We start from the raw sequence: 18,958 nt of genomic DNA on the forward strand, positions 1-18,958 counted from the left end.
TGAATTGTAATCAGGCGTGTTATATTTTCATGTGCAATAGATTTTTTTTTAAATCTTCTTAAAATGCACTTTTTTGTCCGTTTAATGTATTTTCATAAGGCGTCTACAAATGAACTAATCTATAGATTTAATGAATGCAATTCAGTTGTATTGTGCATTCATATTTGTATATTAAAGCCCTTCTTCTATAACTGAAATGAAGTTAAAGATTAAATCAACTGTTATAACTCAAAACAATGTACTGTTACAAGAAATTAAAACTTCATATTACAAATACTAACGTACCATATATAAATCCTTCAAGCATATCTATTTTTATGACATGATGTGTGTTTATTTTAGATTTAACACATATTCACGCGAACATATTTGGTAATTCTCGTAGAAAAATACAAACAATTCACTCGAGAAAATGAAATCCCAACTAGATATTTTTAAGTTTCTGATGTATAAAAAACACTAGAGATTTATTTAATATTGTATTGAGTATAGATCGCCTTTTTGTTTTATCAAATACAGAAAACACATGGACCATATTTGTTTAAGTTTTGAAATCGACATTGCAATATAATATGGAAATCGAAAATTTGTTCATACTGACCATACTAGTTGGAGCACAGATTTGTGTGGCAGCTGTGGATAACATAGATGGAAAATTGTTAGCGGACGAATTGCGAATTATCAAAAGAGAAATTGGTGTAAATGTTTTGCAGGTATTGATACATACTATTTCATATAAGAACGCATATATAAGTTCTGTGATTGGTCCGTTTGGTAATTGTCATTTTTACAACACTGTTTTACGTGTTTTATTTGAGAGTTTAATGAGTGATCGTTAATTGCATGACTAAAATATTATGTAGGTATATTATTCAATATAAGAATAAAACCAAAATATTCTATAAATAAAGTTTTAATCTTTTATTAAGAGTAAACAGTAAATAAAAAAGAGTTATTCAAATTCATTCAAAGAAGGGTCCTATTTCGCTGTCCTGTCCTTGTCCGTCAATTGCTAGTTCGTAAATATTTACAGATCATTGTGTATGGTCAAATTAACTTGTCCTGCTCAAAACAACTTCAGTCTATTCTGCATTTCATAAAACAAGTGGCATGATTTGATGTTTTTTACTGATAGAAAATCCTATAAGAATTTTTTTTTTGAATATTCCTTTGATTTGATATACAATAATAGACAAAGTACGTGGTTCATTTCAAATTTTCAAAAGAAAAATGTCCATGAATTTTTTGCTCGTTTCAAAATAGAACGAGTCAATCCAAGCAGTTCACGTCAATGACCAGTTTCATTTGTCCTGACTGTGTATCTGTTTTATTTATATAAAAGAATCTTTTGCAATCTTAATACATATAATATCGGAAAAAAGCAAATGCAGAAAATAGCCTTTTCAGATTGTGTTGATCTGTCGCCTTTTAAAGATGAAATAAGGATTCACAAACAGGTCCCATATGTTGAATTTAAAATAAAATGCGAGGAAGTGTATTGGATGTACTGGCAAGACCTGTATGAATATTGGGTGTACTTGCTCTTCAACTTCGTCCTTTATTTGGCCTTTTTACTCTTTTTGATTCGAGCGGCATTGATGAGTCTTTTGTAGATTAAACACCCGACTGGCTTATAAAACTGCAATCCTGATTTCAAGATGAGTTTTTTGTGTAAATTACCAAAGCATACCCTACAAAAAATTACTGTGTACCAAACGACAACACTAGTTATTGTACCAAAAATGTAGATTGACATTGCGAACTACGATACCTTTTTTTTCATATTAAGCCATATCCATGCCTATTTTCATAAAAAGAATAATTAGTATCCTTTATTTAATACTTATTGTACACACACTAAGGTTAATTAAAGAGGATTATAGTCATCAAACCTGTTTCATTGGGAAGAGGTTTTATTTTGTTTTTATTATTTTTTCAAAATGAATTTTGAAATAAATTGTGAGAAAACAGTTGAAAGTCTAAACCAATTACAAAGTTGAAGAGCAGTTAAAACTGAAAATAAAAATAAATTAGGCTTAGTGTCTCTAAGGTAAGCTCTCCTTTGGGGTTAAAAACCCTGTTTGTATTGAATAATTTAACATTTTATGAACAGTTAATGTTCAGAAATTGAACATTTGTAATGATAAAATAAAATAACATAATGCTTCTCATTCAGATGATGAGTCTCACAAATGAATTGCGTTTTTGTCACAAGGTTTGCTTATCTCATTTATTATCTAAGATTATTTTCTGGTCTTTGATGTCAAAAGACTTACCTTAAAATTAATGTCTAAATATCCAGCGGTCAACACAAGAACGAGACAAATTAAAATCATCAAGATAGATGTATGAAAAAAAAACATAAAACAATGTAAAAATATATGACACCTAATTTTAATTTTGATTGATGAACAATGCGATGTGTTTGTGTCTCATCTCCCTTAGATCATTGAGTTTTTATATACTATCGATTATGCTTTTAACTGAGAGTGACATTTTCACTGAGGTTAGATTCACATGGCTGGTAATGCGTTCAAATTACGTGACACTTATATTTTTAGGTCTAAGCGTAAATGATGATAGTAAATTTAGAAAAATACTTGGGTCGAACGAAATGTATTCAAAGTGATATTTTATTTACTCATTATTCAATTTATGATTTATTTTTCTTGATTAGGAGCAGTTTAATAAATTTCCTTACATACGAATATCAGACACTGGAAATGAAATACTAAAGAGGGTAAGTATAATTGTACATTCAAAATGTTTTAAGTAAAATGTAAAAAGAATGATTCACTTACAGTTTTTTTTGTTCATGATTCTGAAATTTCTAGATAAGATAAAAATGTTTTCCAGTAACAGTTAATGAATTGATGACAATGATTTTAAGTGAGTATACCTTTTATTTGAACGTCGTGCCAACTAGAATTATAAGTCTCGTTTTCTATTGAAAAGACGTTACTTCTATATAGGGCTGCTACAAAAGTATAGACACTAAAGATACAAAAACATCTTTTGGGAATACTTTTCAGTTGATGAGTAATTATACCTTTTTAATCTTAATGTTGCAACTTCATGACTTTACTGAACTAAAATAATATATACAATATATGAACTCGTTAAAAAGATACCTGATTTTATTTTCAATCTAGTGCATTTACATATCTTTCTTTTTTTTATCTATACTCTTATGTATTAAAATGCTTTTTCACATATCTAGTTAATGACAATATTTGATACTTTGTGTATCCTTTGAATATGACTGTTATGATTCTAAAAAGTGATACATTTGTAAGAAATCATAAATAATCGAATTTAACTGTTTTAGATACAATCCAATCTTGATACTGCACTAGAAAGTTTAGACACAGTGTTGAAAAATGTAAAAGATAAACTTGTGTCAGTTAACCAGGACTTTGATTCAATTGATCTACCAAATTGTTGCGATTTATCAGACGACCAACTAACGTTTGCACTTAAGTTTCAAACAAAGGTAAGAAAATGAATTCTGAATACTGTTGATTCCTCAATGTGCGTTGGTACCAATTTTCGTGGATAGATAAAAATTGTATTTTCGTTTCCAGTTTACATTTATAGACTCAAGGAAAAAAGTCTTGCTTGACAAAACACTATTTACCTTAACCAAACAATGGTCTGAAAAGATATTGGGTAACTTTTTGGAAATGTTTTCATACCCAAGCTTGAACATAAATATAATTTACAAGAATGTAAAACGCTTAATAGAAATGCATTTGTGATGTATAAAAAATAAGCTATAGTGCTGCCGGATGTCTACTTGTCCTGAGCACCTGTGATCATCCCCAAGTATATTAAGTCTATTTAAGGAATGACTTTAATATTTTTTCTGTGTTTGAAGAAATAACCTACCAAATGATGATTTAAGTCTTCGCGGTTTATTCAGGTTATTTCGAACAAACAGAAAAAGATATTACAGTCATTCCTTATGTCTTAATTCTAAATTCCATTTGTAAGGAGTATATTTTGAGAATTGAATGTACAAAAAGATGAACGAAAAACAAATATGTGACACGACAACAAACGATAACCACTGAAACACAGGCTCCTGACAGCACATGCATACAGGTGGGGCTAAACATGTTAACGGGATCCAAACCCTCCCCTAACGTGTGACAGTGGTGTAAACTTACAACATAAGGACGAACTATGGAAATCAGTTTGATGGTTTAACTCCTCAGATGGATAAAAATGAAATACATGAAAAGAAAACACAAAGTGAACGTGGCCGAGAACTTGTATATCACAACAACAAATAAACACTATAGCTAGTTCAAGGCTTAATTGGTTATCAAAGGTATCAGGATTATAATTTATTACATCAAATCATGAATTTAAGACTGAATTACAAATCAATACACATCCAATTGCCAATGGATATAGTGTAAAGACGTCTTTAACAGTCCGAAAAAAATATGACTTTGTGCAATGCAAAAGAGACAGGATTCTAAAAATTTTAGATCGATGAAAATGCATATGTATATAAGAATAGTATTTTGTTGTAAGACTATTTTTATCAAAGCTTTACAATCTGTTTACTCTTTGGATTCTATAAACTGTTTAAAACTACAATGCGGTATATATATAAGATAAATTTTTGAATACAAACAGTGTGAAACCATAGCGATTAGCATTTTTCTATATATTGTAGCGGGTCGAGGGTTGGTAGCGTTTCTTTACTGCCTGTTGCCTGGTTTATCGGATACTGTGACTGCTATGCGGAGGTCAATATATACTGCTAGACTTCTGGTAGATAGTTGTATCACTTATCAATCAATATTCAGCTCAACTGCCGCCGTAGTCTTGTTTGTATAGGTTACGATAGCAAAAAGGGGGTGGGGTAGGTAGCCTAACTAGTTGTATAAATGGCGGTTTGGCGTTTTAATAAATACAAAGTCGTATCTCGAACTTAAATGTGTAATTTAATAAGTTAGACTGACGAGTTATTCAGCATTACATATTTATACGATTTATATAACAATAGTTTAACAAATAACTGCTATAACAATACTATGTTTTACCTACAACTTTATACAAGAACGAAATATATAGTCAGTAACAACTGGTTACTTCTCTGGTACCTGTGATAGTTAAAAAGGGGGAGGGGCTGGGGTAGCTCTGGTTCAATACGGGCAAGTGAACTGGACTGGTAATAACTAACAGTACTTAATAAATAATCAAAGCATATACTCCTTACAGATCCTTACACGAATTCAGCATAAATGGAAGATTTAAGTTAATATATTTAAAGAATATATGTATAGAAGAAATTAACAGTTTATAGTTAAAACTACGGTTTCTGCGGTGTTCCGCAATCGGCGGTACCGTATAAATATTCACAATGAACTTTCCTATTTAGCAAGCGTGATTCTAATAAGCTTTTGTAATAAAAAAGATCTAGAATAAATATAAATAATAATCCTCAAAATCCTAAAATATTAGAACCTAACCTTAATAAAATAACTGGATATCTAAATTCTATATTTCTGCTAGTTTGTTTATAAATTAACAATATGGCTGCCCAGGAGGAACAAGACTGAATAAGAGAGAATGTCGCGCATGAATTTATAGTACACGACACACTTTGGACACGATATTGGACACACTTTTGACGTTTCTAACGTCAAATGACGTAACGACACAAACTGCACTTTAAACATACGGGGACTTTTATAAGAAACTGTAAATAAACAATGGCGGCCCCCAGGGTTGAAGTGACCCGTTAATAAAAAGGGATAAAAGCTACATGTCTGGGAGACTTGTACCGGTATAACTACAACAAGGAACCAGAGAATCACGTTAGTTTTACTTGACTGTAAGTTAAATGTACAACTCGTACATTAAAATAGTAAATTCTACACATGTCACATACATCATACAATTATAAAAATATATAGTCTTTGGATTTGTCCCCATTTCCCGTATCATTTGCCTTTCCATCTATAATAGTATTTACATTTCATTACACAATATAAAGAACGTGACCCACAAAAGACATGATCAAACATGAATAAGTTAGAATTACAAATCCGTAACATTACCCCCACCTTTGAAAAACTGTTCGTCCTCGAACATGAATACTTTGTCTTTACCTAAGAAATTTCATCTATATGTTTCATGTCTTTTAGAATACCCTATATATTAACAATAAAATTACATTACAAACTGAAAATAATTTCCTTAATACAATTATTATAAACTGAAAAGAAGTTCCTGCAATATGTTGCACTGTGTGCTGGTGTCTTCTGTGGTTACTGTCGCCTGGACCCCATTGTCTCTTATTTCTCTATTCTCTATTATTGCTTCGACTTGGTTGTTACATGTATCTTCTTCTGTTTGAGTTGCTGTATTTCGTCTTCTTCTTACTGACGGGTCGGGTATCCATGTACTCTTCAGTACGTATACGGTACCATCTGGAAGAACAGCCTTCTCTTCCTTCAATAACCCGAGGTACCCATCGGGTACGACACGGGCATCAATGTCTGCTGTTCTTGCCCTAGACCGGAGCCTCCTTATCAGTTCGGCATCTTCACCCGACAGGTAGCTTGATGGGGGGAGCATAACTGGAACCTTGGGTCATTTAATGTCTCTTGAGTGGGGACTCCCAGGTGGCTCCAGTCATACAGCCTCCCTCTACCTGTGGCTGTCATCTGAATTCTCCTAGGGGGGTAGAATTCAATTTCTTCTCGAAATTCCACCCGTCTCTTGTCTCCATCTATCCATGGCATCTCTGGATCATACCCCTCGACCATAGGAGGTGGACTGGATGGTGCTTCTGATATTTTAGAGTGGTCCGAAGTTGTTTTGTCGTTCCTTTCCATGGTACTTGGGTTTGTTGGCACTGGGACTTGCTGAGCTAACTGGGGTGTTGACTGTGGCGCAACCGTCTCTGCTAAGTATGGCTGCCAAAGAGAGCTTGTACTGATGGTAACCGGCAATGGCTGAGTTGTCTGTGAACTGGTTTGTACTGCAGCTGGTTGCGGAGTAGCTGTGAAATATGGTTGTATTTGAGGAATTGTGGTGCTGGTAACCGGCAATGGCTGAGTTGTCTGTGCACTGGTTTGTACTGCAGCTGGTTGCGGAGTAGCTGTGAAATATGGTTGTATTTGAGGAATTGTGGTGCTGGTAACCGGCAATGGCTGAGTTGTCTGTGCACTGGTTTGTACTGCAGCTGGTTGCGGAGTAGCTGTGAAATATGGTTGTATTTGAGGAATTGTGGTGCTGGTAACCGGCAATGGCTGAGTTGTCTGTGCACTAGTTTGTACTGCAGCTGGTTGCGGAGTAGCTGTGAAATACGGTTGTATTTGAGGCATTGTGGTGCTGGTAACCGGCAATGGCTGAGTTGTCTGTGAACTGGTTTGTACTGCAGCTGGTTGCGGAGTAGCTGTGAAATATGGTTGTATTTGAGGAATTGTGGTGCTGGTAACCGGCAATGGCTGATGTGAATGTGATGTGGCCTGTACTGCAGCTGGTAACGGAGTTGCTGTGAAATATGCCTGCATAAAAGAATTTGGGTTGATGGTCACTGGCAGTGGAGTTGTTTGTGGAATGGTCTGTACTGCCGCTGGTTGTACTGAAACGTCTGGAACTCGAACAGGAGCGGTTGTTGTGTTGGGAGCCGTTAGTTGACTCGGAACTGTATGGTTCGGTCTAGGTCTATCTAGCAAACTCAATAATTCTACAGGACTTCCTGTCTGTAATGGTCTTCCCAGGAACAGCATCTCTTCATCTGGGGTTAGATTAAATGTTGGCATGTCCACATAAACTGGTGTTGGGCTTCTGACAGGCGTCATCTGGAAGTGGCTGACAGTTGAAGTCTTTGGCTCTACTGGTGTTACTTTATTGGCAACTGACTTAATTTTCTTCTTGGTTACCTTTTGACTTGTCTTCTTAATACCATGCCGTCTCTCTTCATGGAATTTCAAACGGTGCTTCACATTGGCTGGAACCTCGTATTCACAGTACTGGCACTGGACAAATTCCGAGCCATGCGCATACCTTGTATGCCTCCTCAAACTGGGTTGGTCCTTGTAGGTTTTGTAACATATCTGGCAAGTCTCCATCTGCAGAAAAGAAGATAACTATCGTTAATACTTATAACCAACAACTAGTTTTGGACCATCGGGGTATTGAACCAGAGCCATGGGTATTATCAGTATAACAGGGTAAGTATTTTACAGGAAAATCATAAATTAACATAACTTAGTAAATCAGTCACATCTGGCATACTCTAGATAAACAGCTATCTGCTCTTCACCTAAAACTGTAAAATGATTTGTTCGATTTCAATATTTAACACATAAAACCATCTTGTGTCTTATATACAGCAGGACTATATGTTACAATTTAGTTATAGGGGCTGTAACGTTCCGGGGGCTTAGTATCTCTGGTACTCTTTCTAGTAATATTTGTTTTGTCTGTTTCAGGTTCAACAGCTGGATCTTTTGAGTCTCCTTCGTCAAGATCATCTTTGCTCTTTTGAAGCCAGTTGTTGAAGTTGCCAATAAATGGCTTCAGTCTATCATGATGAAGGACCCTGTCTCTTGAATTCGGTGAACTCTTCACCTTGTATATTAAGTCTGTATATGCCTCAATAATGAGGAAAGGTCCAGTCCACTGGCACTGCAGTTTTGGACTCTTACCTTTTGTTTTTGTGGGGTTAAAAACCCACACTACATCACCTACGCTATATTTTCGCGCATTTATTTTATGGTCATATTGTCGTTTTTGTCGGTCGCTGGAGGCAATCATTTTATCTCTAGCTAAGTTATGTACCCTGAAAATATTGGACTGGAGTTTTTCTAAATACTCATTACTACAGTCAGTTATGTTTTCAGTTTGAGGATGTGGACCGTATATCAAATCTATCGGAAGTTCAATTTCTCGTCCAAACATTAACATGCTTGGAGAAAATCCTGTGCTTTCATGTACAGAGGTACGGTAAGCCATCATCGCCACAGATAAATGTGTATCCCAGTCTTTCTGGTCTTGCCTATAAATTTGCTCAAAATATCCTCTATTGTTCTATTGAGTCGCTCCACCATCCCATCACTTTGTGGATGTAGGGGACTGGTTCTCGTTTTATCAATGTTAAACCTTTTACAAATGCCTGTGAACAGTTTTGATTCAAACTGTCGACCTTGGTCTGTGTGAACCTGTCTTGGCACACCAAAACGACAAATGAACTCGTTTACAAAAATTTTTGAGATCGTTTCTGCTTCTTGGTTTGGTATTGGATATGCCTCCGCCCATCTGCTGAAATAATCTGTGAGAACAAGGATAAATTTATTTCCAGAAGTTGTAATAGGCAGAGGACCAAGAATGTCCAATGCAACCCGTTCTAATGGTGCTCCTACCAAATACTGTTTCATTGCCCCTCTTGCTCGTTTTTGTGGACCCTTACGCGAATTGCATGTTTCACACCTTTTGCACCATTGCTCTATATTTTCCTTATACCCCGCCCAATAAAATCTGCTTGAAACCCTTGAAAGTGTTCTGTGAACCCCAAAATGGCCTCCTACTGGGTCGTCATGCAACATTTTCAAAATTTCTTCCCTCCAACATGAAGGAAGAATCAGCTGCTTCATCTCTGAGTTTATATTAGAAATCCATTCCCTATATAAAACATTGTCGATCAATTTCAGTTGATCCCATTGCGACCAGTAAGTTTTTAGCTCTTTACTCTGTACTGAAATTTCTTCCCACTTCGGCTTCTCATTACTTTCAGATTTCATTTTTAATATGAGCTTAATCACTTCATCATTTTGTTGTGCTTCTGTTATTTCATCCATGTTCTTACTTTGTATCCATTGGTTGCTCTGTTCGGAATTTTCAAATTCTATTTCTTCGCCTTGTAACTTTGATATGTCTGCCTTCTTAGTTACCCGCAAGTGACAATCGACCATATCTAATTCATTATTCGTGCTTTCTTTTGATTCCTGGCGGTTGCAATGAGTGCAGTGGATACATGGTCTTCGTGAAAGTCCATCGGCATTCAAATGCTGTCTGCCTGGTCTGTGTTGTATTTTGAAATCGTAAGAGGAGAGAACCTCCAGCCATCTGGCCATTTGACCTTCTGGATTTTTGAAGTTCATGAGCCAGTGCAGTGCTCCATGGTCAGTTCTTACTAAAAAATTCTTACCATACAAGTAATGATGATAGTGTTTAACCGACTCTACAATTGCGAGCAATTCTCGTCTAGTGACGCAATATTGACGTTCTGCTTTGCTGAAACTTTTACTAAAGTAAGCAATGACGTGTTCTCCGTCGTTTTGTTCCTGCGAAAGTACTGCTCCAAGACCAAACCCGCTAGCATCTGTATCTAGTATAAACTTCTTTTCCATGTCTGGGTAACTTAAAATCGGAGCTGAAATCATGAATTGTTTTAATTTATCAAAAGAATCTTGACATATCTCACACCATTTAAACTCTTTGCCCTTCTCAGTCAACTTATGTAGGGGTCTTGCTATATCCGAAAAATTCTTAATAAATCTCCTGTAATAGCTACAAGTTCCCAAGAAACTACGTACGTCATGAATAGATAAAGGTATGGGCCAATCTTTGACAGCGCTAATTTTCTGAGGATCTGTGGATATACCATCGCCTGATACAACATGACCAAGGAAAGTTACTTTTTCTTGTAATAATTCACATTTCTTTGGAGAAATTTTCAAACCTGCCTGTTCAATCTTAGATATTACTTACTCTAATCGTTCGATGTGCTGCTCAAAAGACTCCGAGAAGATAATGATGTCGTCTAAGTACAGTAGACATATATGCCAATTCAAACCCGCTAAGATGCATTCCATCAACCGTTCAAAACAAGCGCCTGCATTACAAAGACCAAATGGCATTTGTCGAAACTGGAAGAGCCCTTGCTTTGTGACAAACGCCGTTTTTTCTCTATCAACTGGGTCGACCGGGACCTGCCAATAACCACTTTGAAGGTCGATAGTTGAGTACCAAGATCCATGGAGGGCCTCTAGACAGTCCTGCGTGCGTGGAAGTGGGTACGAGTCACGTTTTGTAAGACTGTTAATTTTTCTGAAGTCAATACAGTAGCGGACGGACCCGTCTTTCTTCCGGACCAACACAATAGGGGCTGCCCAAGGACTCATTGATGGTTCTATTACCCCAGCATCAAGCATTCGACTCAACTCGCGATCTGCTTCCTCTTGCATTGCAACAGGTAAACGTCTCGGGTTTTGTTTGACTGGAGCTGCGTTTCCAGTGTTTATCTTGTGTTGTATCATATCAGTACAACCCAAGTCGTTTTTAGACTTTGCAAACGCATTACTGTGTTTCTGGAGCAATCTTTGAAATTGCAATGTTTGCGTCTCCGATAATAATTTGCTACCTGATTTAAATAAGTCTACCAGATGATCTGGTAAGCTGTCGCTATTGCTGTTGTTTGTAATCTTATCAGTAAGCTTGAATATATTTTGACTAGCAGCCGCAGTTTCGCATGCTGGTTCCGTGACATCTGCATATGCTTGACATTCAGCTAGACATGTATTCTTTTGAACCGTTTTTTCAAAGTTACTTGTATTAGCAATCCTTAAAATTATTCGTCCTTGACTTGGATCGACTAAAGATCTGGCGACTAATAATTTATCTTTTGTGTCAACAGGCTCTACTGTAGCCTGTACTAAATGAGTAGAATCACCTACCACTTTACTAAACACTAAAACCTCTGATCTTGGGGGTATTACTGTAGTTTCCTCTGTTGCAAGCTTAAAAATGTTTACCATATTGCTCTCTTTTTGACATATAATTTCCATATTTTTACTGCCAATGGTTAGTTTACTCTCCCTTATGTCAAGTTTACAATCTTTGTTATACAAAAAATTGTAACCAACAATAGCAGGCGCGTCGATATCTGCAATCACAAATCGTTGTTGAAATTTCTGACCATTAATTTCAATATCAAAATCGGCCTGCCCGAAAGTTGTTATTATCTCTCCATTCGCTAGTTTCAACTGTACCCCCTTATAAATTCTGTCTGGTCTCTGTGACTCCGGAATAGACAAAAATTTCCTGACATGAATAACTGTCAAGGTCGAACCGGTGTCTATCAAACAATTTACAAAAATACCATTAATTTTTATCTTAAAGTATAAACTATCATTTATGTCATTATTTAATTCACACTTTTTGTGTGGCCCCTCATTATAAAAAACATCGGCTAAAGGAGGGCCCGACTCTTTAGCCACTAACAGTTTCCCGACTTAAAGTTCTCCGTCTGTGTACCCTGGGACCATTTTGAAGTTTCAAACCTGTTGTTTGGCAAGTATTTGCCATTTTTCTGCATGTCTAGAAACTTTCTGCAATCTCTCTTAAAATGACCCGCTTTTCCGCAAAAGTAACACAAAAAGTCTGTCTTTTGTGATTGATTAGGACCTCGATTACTTTCTATCTTGGCTATTCTATCCATTATGCTGTTCATCTGTTGATAATCATCTTGTTCATCTATATCTATCATTCCCGTTTGCATTCGTAAACCAGCGCGATTATTAAATTTACGTCTGTGTCCGTTGGCAAACGCCTCAAATTCAAGTCCTATCCTAACACTGTCATCTATTGAAATAGGCTTTCCCTGAAATATGGCCCACTCTAAATCTGCGTCATTTAGAGAATCTATGAAACAATCACGGGCAAGCTGCTCACGAACTTCCATAGGGGCAGTCGGATATGCTAACCGTGTTAACTTTTTGATGTCCTGGGCGAGTTCCGGAAGTGATTGGTTTTTTTCTCGAGTTGTACTCTTCATCTGCGCTCTATATAGTTCTGCCTGATTGCTCGGTTGAAATCTTGAGGCAAGGGCAGTGACTAAATGAGTGAAGCTTCTCCTGAGATCTGGTCTTAGGTCACTAAGAATAGCCTGTGCTGAACCCCGTAAACATGTTGCCAATTCTAGCGCTTTCGATATATTGTCCCAGCCATTAATTTCTGCTACCATCTCAAAATGTACAAGATAATCTTGCCAACTACTGGTTCCGTCGAAAGTTGCTGGTTTCTTATTGCTACTGTATGATTTATTATGAGAATTATTTCCTCTCATAACCCTGTTATCGCCCCTATAATTATCTCCATAATCATTTGTCATACCATATGAACCCTGGCTAAACCCTTGATTATCGCGATAACCAAGTATATCCCCACCCGTAGGTACTGTCCTGAAAGACTCCCGTGCATGGCCAGTGCACTCCCTGGGATCTTCTGTACCTGTGTGAATCTTCCATGGGTTCCCCCGCATGCCTTCTGAAGGCACCGTGTGTGTCCATTTTGGACCCTGAGAGACTTCCTGTAAAACTTCTACCCCTGTGAAGTCCTTTGGAGCTCGCTCCTCTGAACGACTTGGGCTATAAAATCTAGGAAAAGACGCCCGTTGCCGGGTTAAACGCTGGTTCTCAACATCGCCTATTCCAGTATTTATGTGTATGTCTCCCCTTCCATGGGATACCTGCTGATTGATAGTTCGCTCGCGAGCAGCTAAACCAGCTGCGGTTTTATCTCCATAAACCGCCCTGCCAGTAGGTTCATTGATCTGTATTAAATCTTCATTATAATGGTCAGTTCTGGTATTTTCATAACTGGTTCCCGGTTGGTCATATATACATCGTTGTTCTTGTCTTTCGTAGCAACCTTCTCCGGCTTTCTTTACCCGTATCTGTACCTCTCCTGTTGGTGTAGCATTGATGTATGGTTCGGAGGCAGATGCGGGGAGTCTTGGTCCCTGGGCATGACCTTGGGCTGACGGCTGCTCTAAGTCCAGCTGCAAATATTGAGGTTTCTCTGAAAAAGTCCGTGCATATGATTCTTCACAGTCCGACATTTTTAACGGCAATCTTTATGTTTATGTAGATTGGATCCCACCGCTGCCACCAATTGTAGCGGGTCGAGGGTTGGTAGCGTTTCTTTACTGCCTGTTGCCTGGTTTATCGGATACTGTGACTGCTATGCGGAGGTCAATATATACTGCTAGACTTCTGGTAGATAGTTGTATCACTTATCAATCAATATTCAGCTCAACTGCCGCCGTAGTCTTGTTTGTATAGGTTACGATAGCAAAAAGGGGGTGGGGTAGGTAGCCTAACTAGTTGTATAAATGGCGGTTTGGCGTTTTAATAAATACAAAGTCGTATCTCGAACTTAAATGTGTAATTTAATAAGTTAGACTGACGAGTTATTCAGCATTACATATTTATACGATTTATATAACAATAGTTTAACAAATAACTGCTATAACAATACTATGTTTTACCTACAACTTTATACAAGAACGAAATATATAGTCAGTAACAACTGGTTACTTCTCTGGTACCTGTGATAGTTAAAAAGGGGGAGGGGCTGGGGTAGCTCTGGTTCAATACGGGCAAGTGAACTGGACTGGTAATAACTAACAGTACTTAATAAATAATCAAAGCATATACTCCTTACAGATCCTTACACGAATTCAGCATAAATGGAAGATTTAAGTTAATATATTTAAAGAATATATGTATAGAAGAAATTAACAGTTTATAGTTAAAACTACGGTTTCTGCGGTGTTCCGCAATCGGCGGTACCGTATAAATATTCACAATGAACTTTCCTATTTAGCAAGCGTGATTCTAATAAGCTTTTGTAATAAAAAAGATCTAGAATAAATATAAATAATAATCCTCAAAATCCTAAAATATTAGAACCTAACCTTAATAAAATAACTGGATATCTAAATTCTATATTTCTGCTAGTTTGTTTATAAATTAACAATATGGCTGCCCAGGAGGAACAAGACTGAATAAGAGAGAATGTCGCGCATGAATTTATAGTACACGACACACTTTGGACACGATATTGGACACACTTTTGACGTTTCTAACGTCAAATGACGTAACGACACAAACTGCACTTTAAACATACGGGGACTTTTATAAGAAACTGTAAATAAACAATGGCGGCCCCCAGGGTTGAAGTGACCCGTTAATAAAAAGGGATAAAAGCTACATGTCTGGGAGACTTGTACCGGTATAACTACAACAAGGAACCAGAGAATCACGTTAGTTTTACTTGACTGTAAGTTAAATGTACAACTCGTACATTAAAATAGTAAATTCTACACATGTCACATACATCATACAATTATAAAAATATATAGTCTTTGGATTTGTCCCCATTTCCCGTATCATTTGCCTTTCCATCTATAATAGTATTTACATTTCATTACACAATATAAAGAACGTGACCCACAAAAGACATGATCAAACATGAATAAGTTAGAATTACAAATCCGTAACAATATGTTCAGGTCGATTTTAATCAAGCATGTGTAACTACTTCCCCGATAAAAACTGATAACTTAAAATATCCAACCAAGGATATCAGTGCTATAATGAAGAAAGATTACCAAGACAACAAAAATATTTTGTGGCAGCATTATAGTACTACAGAAGGTGTGTTTGTTCTATACCCTGCTACGAAGTTGACAAACTGTGACAACTTTGATCCAAGATTTACGTAAGATTGTTTTTTGAAACACCTTGCAATATGATATTATTTTACAGTTTAGATATAGATTTATGATATGAACAGAAAGGGAAGCATAAGAGTTTCGTATGACTTACATGAATATGTAGCGTACTTGTAATTGTTCAGTTGTTGCTAAATCATTGAATCGTAAGCATTAAAAAATTATTCGGAAAAACCCCTGACTAGTAATTAATAAATATACATCGTAGTTGTATTTTCCTAGTAGAAGGTCATTCTGCAAATGTCAAATTAAGACTGTGATAGAAAAAAGGGGCCAGAAGGAATAAATTAGATTTATGATAAGTTAAATAAGCACTACCCAATTGAGAAATCATGATAAAGTGATAAATTAATTAGTGATGTCAATACTATAAATAAGACAAATTTCGACTTTTACAATCGAAAAAAAGGTAGTCAAATATGAACAGACCGACATAAAAATAAGAAACAATTAAAAAGAGAAAACACACGACATTAAATTCATTTGAACAAAACAAAAGAAAAATCCATCAACTCGTACAAAATCCAACGAGGAAAATAATTGGCTCAACCTGGTTATTAAGCTAGCTTAACCACCGATTCCTATGACAGTTTGTATAGTTCTGGTATATTGACAAATTGGTTGAGCATTCAAAATAGAACTAGACTTAATCGGTTAACGTGAACAATATTTGATACTCAGGATGTTTATGCTTTGCATTTGTCAACACTTTTCAAAGAAAGGGCAACAATATAGAATACAAAAAACTAATTGATGGCTACAAAAAAAAATAAAACCAAGTGTTACCATACTTTTAGTTGTTGTCTTATACTCATATGTAATATTTTTAATTCCCTAATGTCTGTTTTGTGTATCGTTTTTTAGGACTCCATATGCTTCAACAGCCTCTCCTACGGATAAAGATGTCGTTGTTGTAATAGATACAAGTTCATCAATGAAACAATCATCCGGAGTGCCACTCAAAGCAAAATTCGTCATTGCTAAAGAAGCAGCAAACAATGTGATTCAAACACTTAAACCTAATGACAGAGTGAGTAAATTGTTTCTTCCTCAACATTTAAAATTATATTTTATTGTAAATATTATCAATCCAAATTAATAAAATATCCTGTTTATAATCTTTGCCGACCGAGGTCATTTATTACATTGCTGATACTTGATCTATGATAACACTAATTGACCTATCATAAACCCGTCTGAAAACTTCATCTATTTTATTTATGAGGTTTTGCTAGTTTAAAAGGTCTAATATTGTCGTGGCGTATAACATAAGCAAGTTCTTGAATGAATTGTTAGACGATATTGAAGTGTCAATGTAAGATACCTATGCTGCGGCTGGCTTTACTTGTGATGTTGTTAATGTGATCTTCTCGATCATGATCATTTGCAATAATGTAGCTCGGATATAAAAGTTAACGCTTTATTCCCCTGATCAAGTTCGTGAAGCTTAATGTCCAATTCGATTTTATTTTTTGGATGACCCTCCTTTTTTTGCAATGTTTTTTTTTCCCAATTTTGCCATTTTATCTATGTTTTCTGGAACTTATAACTTCGTTGTCTGAACAAATTGTTAAATAGACAACAGAATGCAGTGTAATAAACATCAGTGTTAGTTATGGAGATAGTTAGTATGGAAAATATAACCCTCTGAACTGAAAGATTATATAAATATGTGGCTCCCAGTATTATAAATATAATATTGTATTCGACATTTACAAATGTGTATAATTCATCAGATTTCCCTACATTTTTAATTCATGTCATTTTATACATGGTTTTAGGTTGGAGTTGTTACATATAACCAAGATGCATCTTCTCCTTCTGGAAATTCTTATCACCCATGTTATCAAAGAGAGCTGTCATTTGCCACAAAAGAAAATACAGACAAACTGAAAAATTACATATTTTCTTTAGACACTGGAAGTCCTGATTCTAACTTTGAAAAGGCTCTAGTTGCTGCCTTTGAATTTTACAATTCCTCGGTCGACACTTTAAATGTTCAAAATAGAGGTAATCTTCAGCATAATAGACATTTATAAAAATATAAGTCACCAAACTGATCTAGAATGCCGTATAATTATTATAATACATAACAGGATTTTAGACTGACTAATAGGCCTGCTATTAGTCTTTTATTTCTAGATGTTTGTATCTGTTGTTGATGAGTGTTATTTCTCTTTAAGTTTCGAAGAAACGACCCCCTGATTCATATTGTAAGTAGAACACGAAATTATCAGTAGACAAATAGACAAACAAGATACGACACAAACAAAAGTTCTTCTCCTTTTTCGAAGTTATATTATACTTGTTGTTATTTTTTTCTGTAGGAAAGCAATTTTGAATCCATCAAATCGTTCTTTATAATATAATATAATGTACTGATAAATGTTATATAAACAACATTGAACCCAAACGTGATATAGTACTAGGAATCGAAAATATTATGAGTACTAGAAAGTGTCAAATTCTAGTTAAAGTTATTATTTATTTTAGATCAGGTAATTCTTTTCATCAGCGATGGAAAGTCGACATCCGTCAGTGATCCTGTACAAGTTATCAGCACTGAAAATTCCAAACTTCAAAATAGAATTGCAATATTCACTTACCTGATTGGAGAAGGTATATCATATTTATTCACATACGATGAAGATATGAAATTTCATTGATACTGTCAGTTTTTTTAAACGTTCGTTTCGTGAAATATCAACAAAAGGTTTTCAATAATATAACACTCAAATATATATTCGACCTTCAAGCTGTTGTGTCCTTTTTACAAGGGAACGCGTGTTGGTTTTTTTTTGAATTTTGCAATTGCCTTGTCAATGAAGAAATTATCATTCAGACACCAAATTGGCGTGTTAAGGATGTAAACTTCTGACGTTTTAGTATCGTTGAAATCTCGTTCTGTAATTATTTCCAAAATATGTGATACAAGTGAAAAATATCAATGAATTTTAAAAACATTATAATCAAACATAACTCTGTGAAAAAATGGTGTATTTACTGTGAATAGTTATTAAGTAATTAAATTTTCAAATTTTATGACTATCCAACTCAGTCTTTTTAGTAAAAATTTTAAGAAAATGTGTAAAGGACACAAAAAATGATGTTAAAAGAATCATGTATATCCCATATCATTTTTGTCGTTTCAAATTTCTTAGATATGTATTTTTTCAATCGATTAAGTTTAAGTAATATGCATTTTGTTCTTAAAATTGCGAAAAATCACAAATTTACAAATATGGCAGCATGGTAAATTTGACACAAAAAGCATCAAAATATGACAAAACTTTCTTATATTAACACCTACCTATATTTTTTTTTTAAGTAAAATGTTTTCAGGTTGGTCTACTACATCTTTATTGAAAGTATGAACAAAAAAGTTTCATTGTGGAACTGTGATATTTTTCG

At 35.4% G+C, this 18,958-nt stretch overlaps 1 protein-coding gene across 1 annotated transcript in view; it reads left to right on the plus strand.

The window, feature by feature from the left end:
- Positions 1-524: 524 nt before the first annotated feature.
- Positions 525-18,958, plus strand: part of LOC139519778 (VWFA and cache domain-containing protein 1-like) — a 37,267-nt gene continuing 18,833 nt past the window's right edge. Inside the window, exons 1-7 of the mRNA XM_071312403.1 lie at positions 525-713; positions 2,678-2,740; positions 3,329-3,493; positions 15,326-15,534; positions 16,412-16,577; positions 17,329-17,557; positions 18,041-18,166. Coding sequence (XP_071168504.1) covers positions 573-713; positions 2,678-2,740; positions 3,329-3,493; positions 15,326-15,534; positions 16,412-16,577; positions 17,329-17,557; positions 18,041-18,166 — 1,099 coding nt within the window. The 5' untranslated portion in view covers positions 525-572. The remainder of the gene's footprint in view (positions 714-2,677; positions 2,741-3,328; positions 3,494-15,325; positions 15,535-16,411; positions 16,578-17,328; positions 17,558-18,040; positions 18,167-18,958) is intronic.

This window comes from Mytilus edulis, chromosome 1 (genome assembly GCF_963676685.1).
Source record: "Mytilus edulis chromosome 1, xbMytEdul2.2, whole genome shotgun sequence".
In the NCBI taxonomy this organism is placed as follows: Eukaryota; Metazoa; Mollusca; class Bivalvia; order Mytilida; family Mytilidae; genus Mytilus; species Mytilus edulis.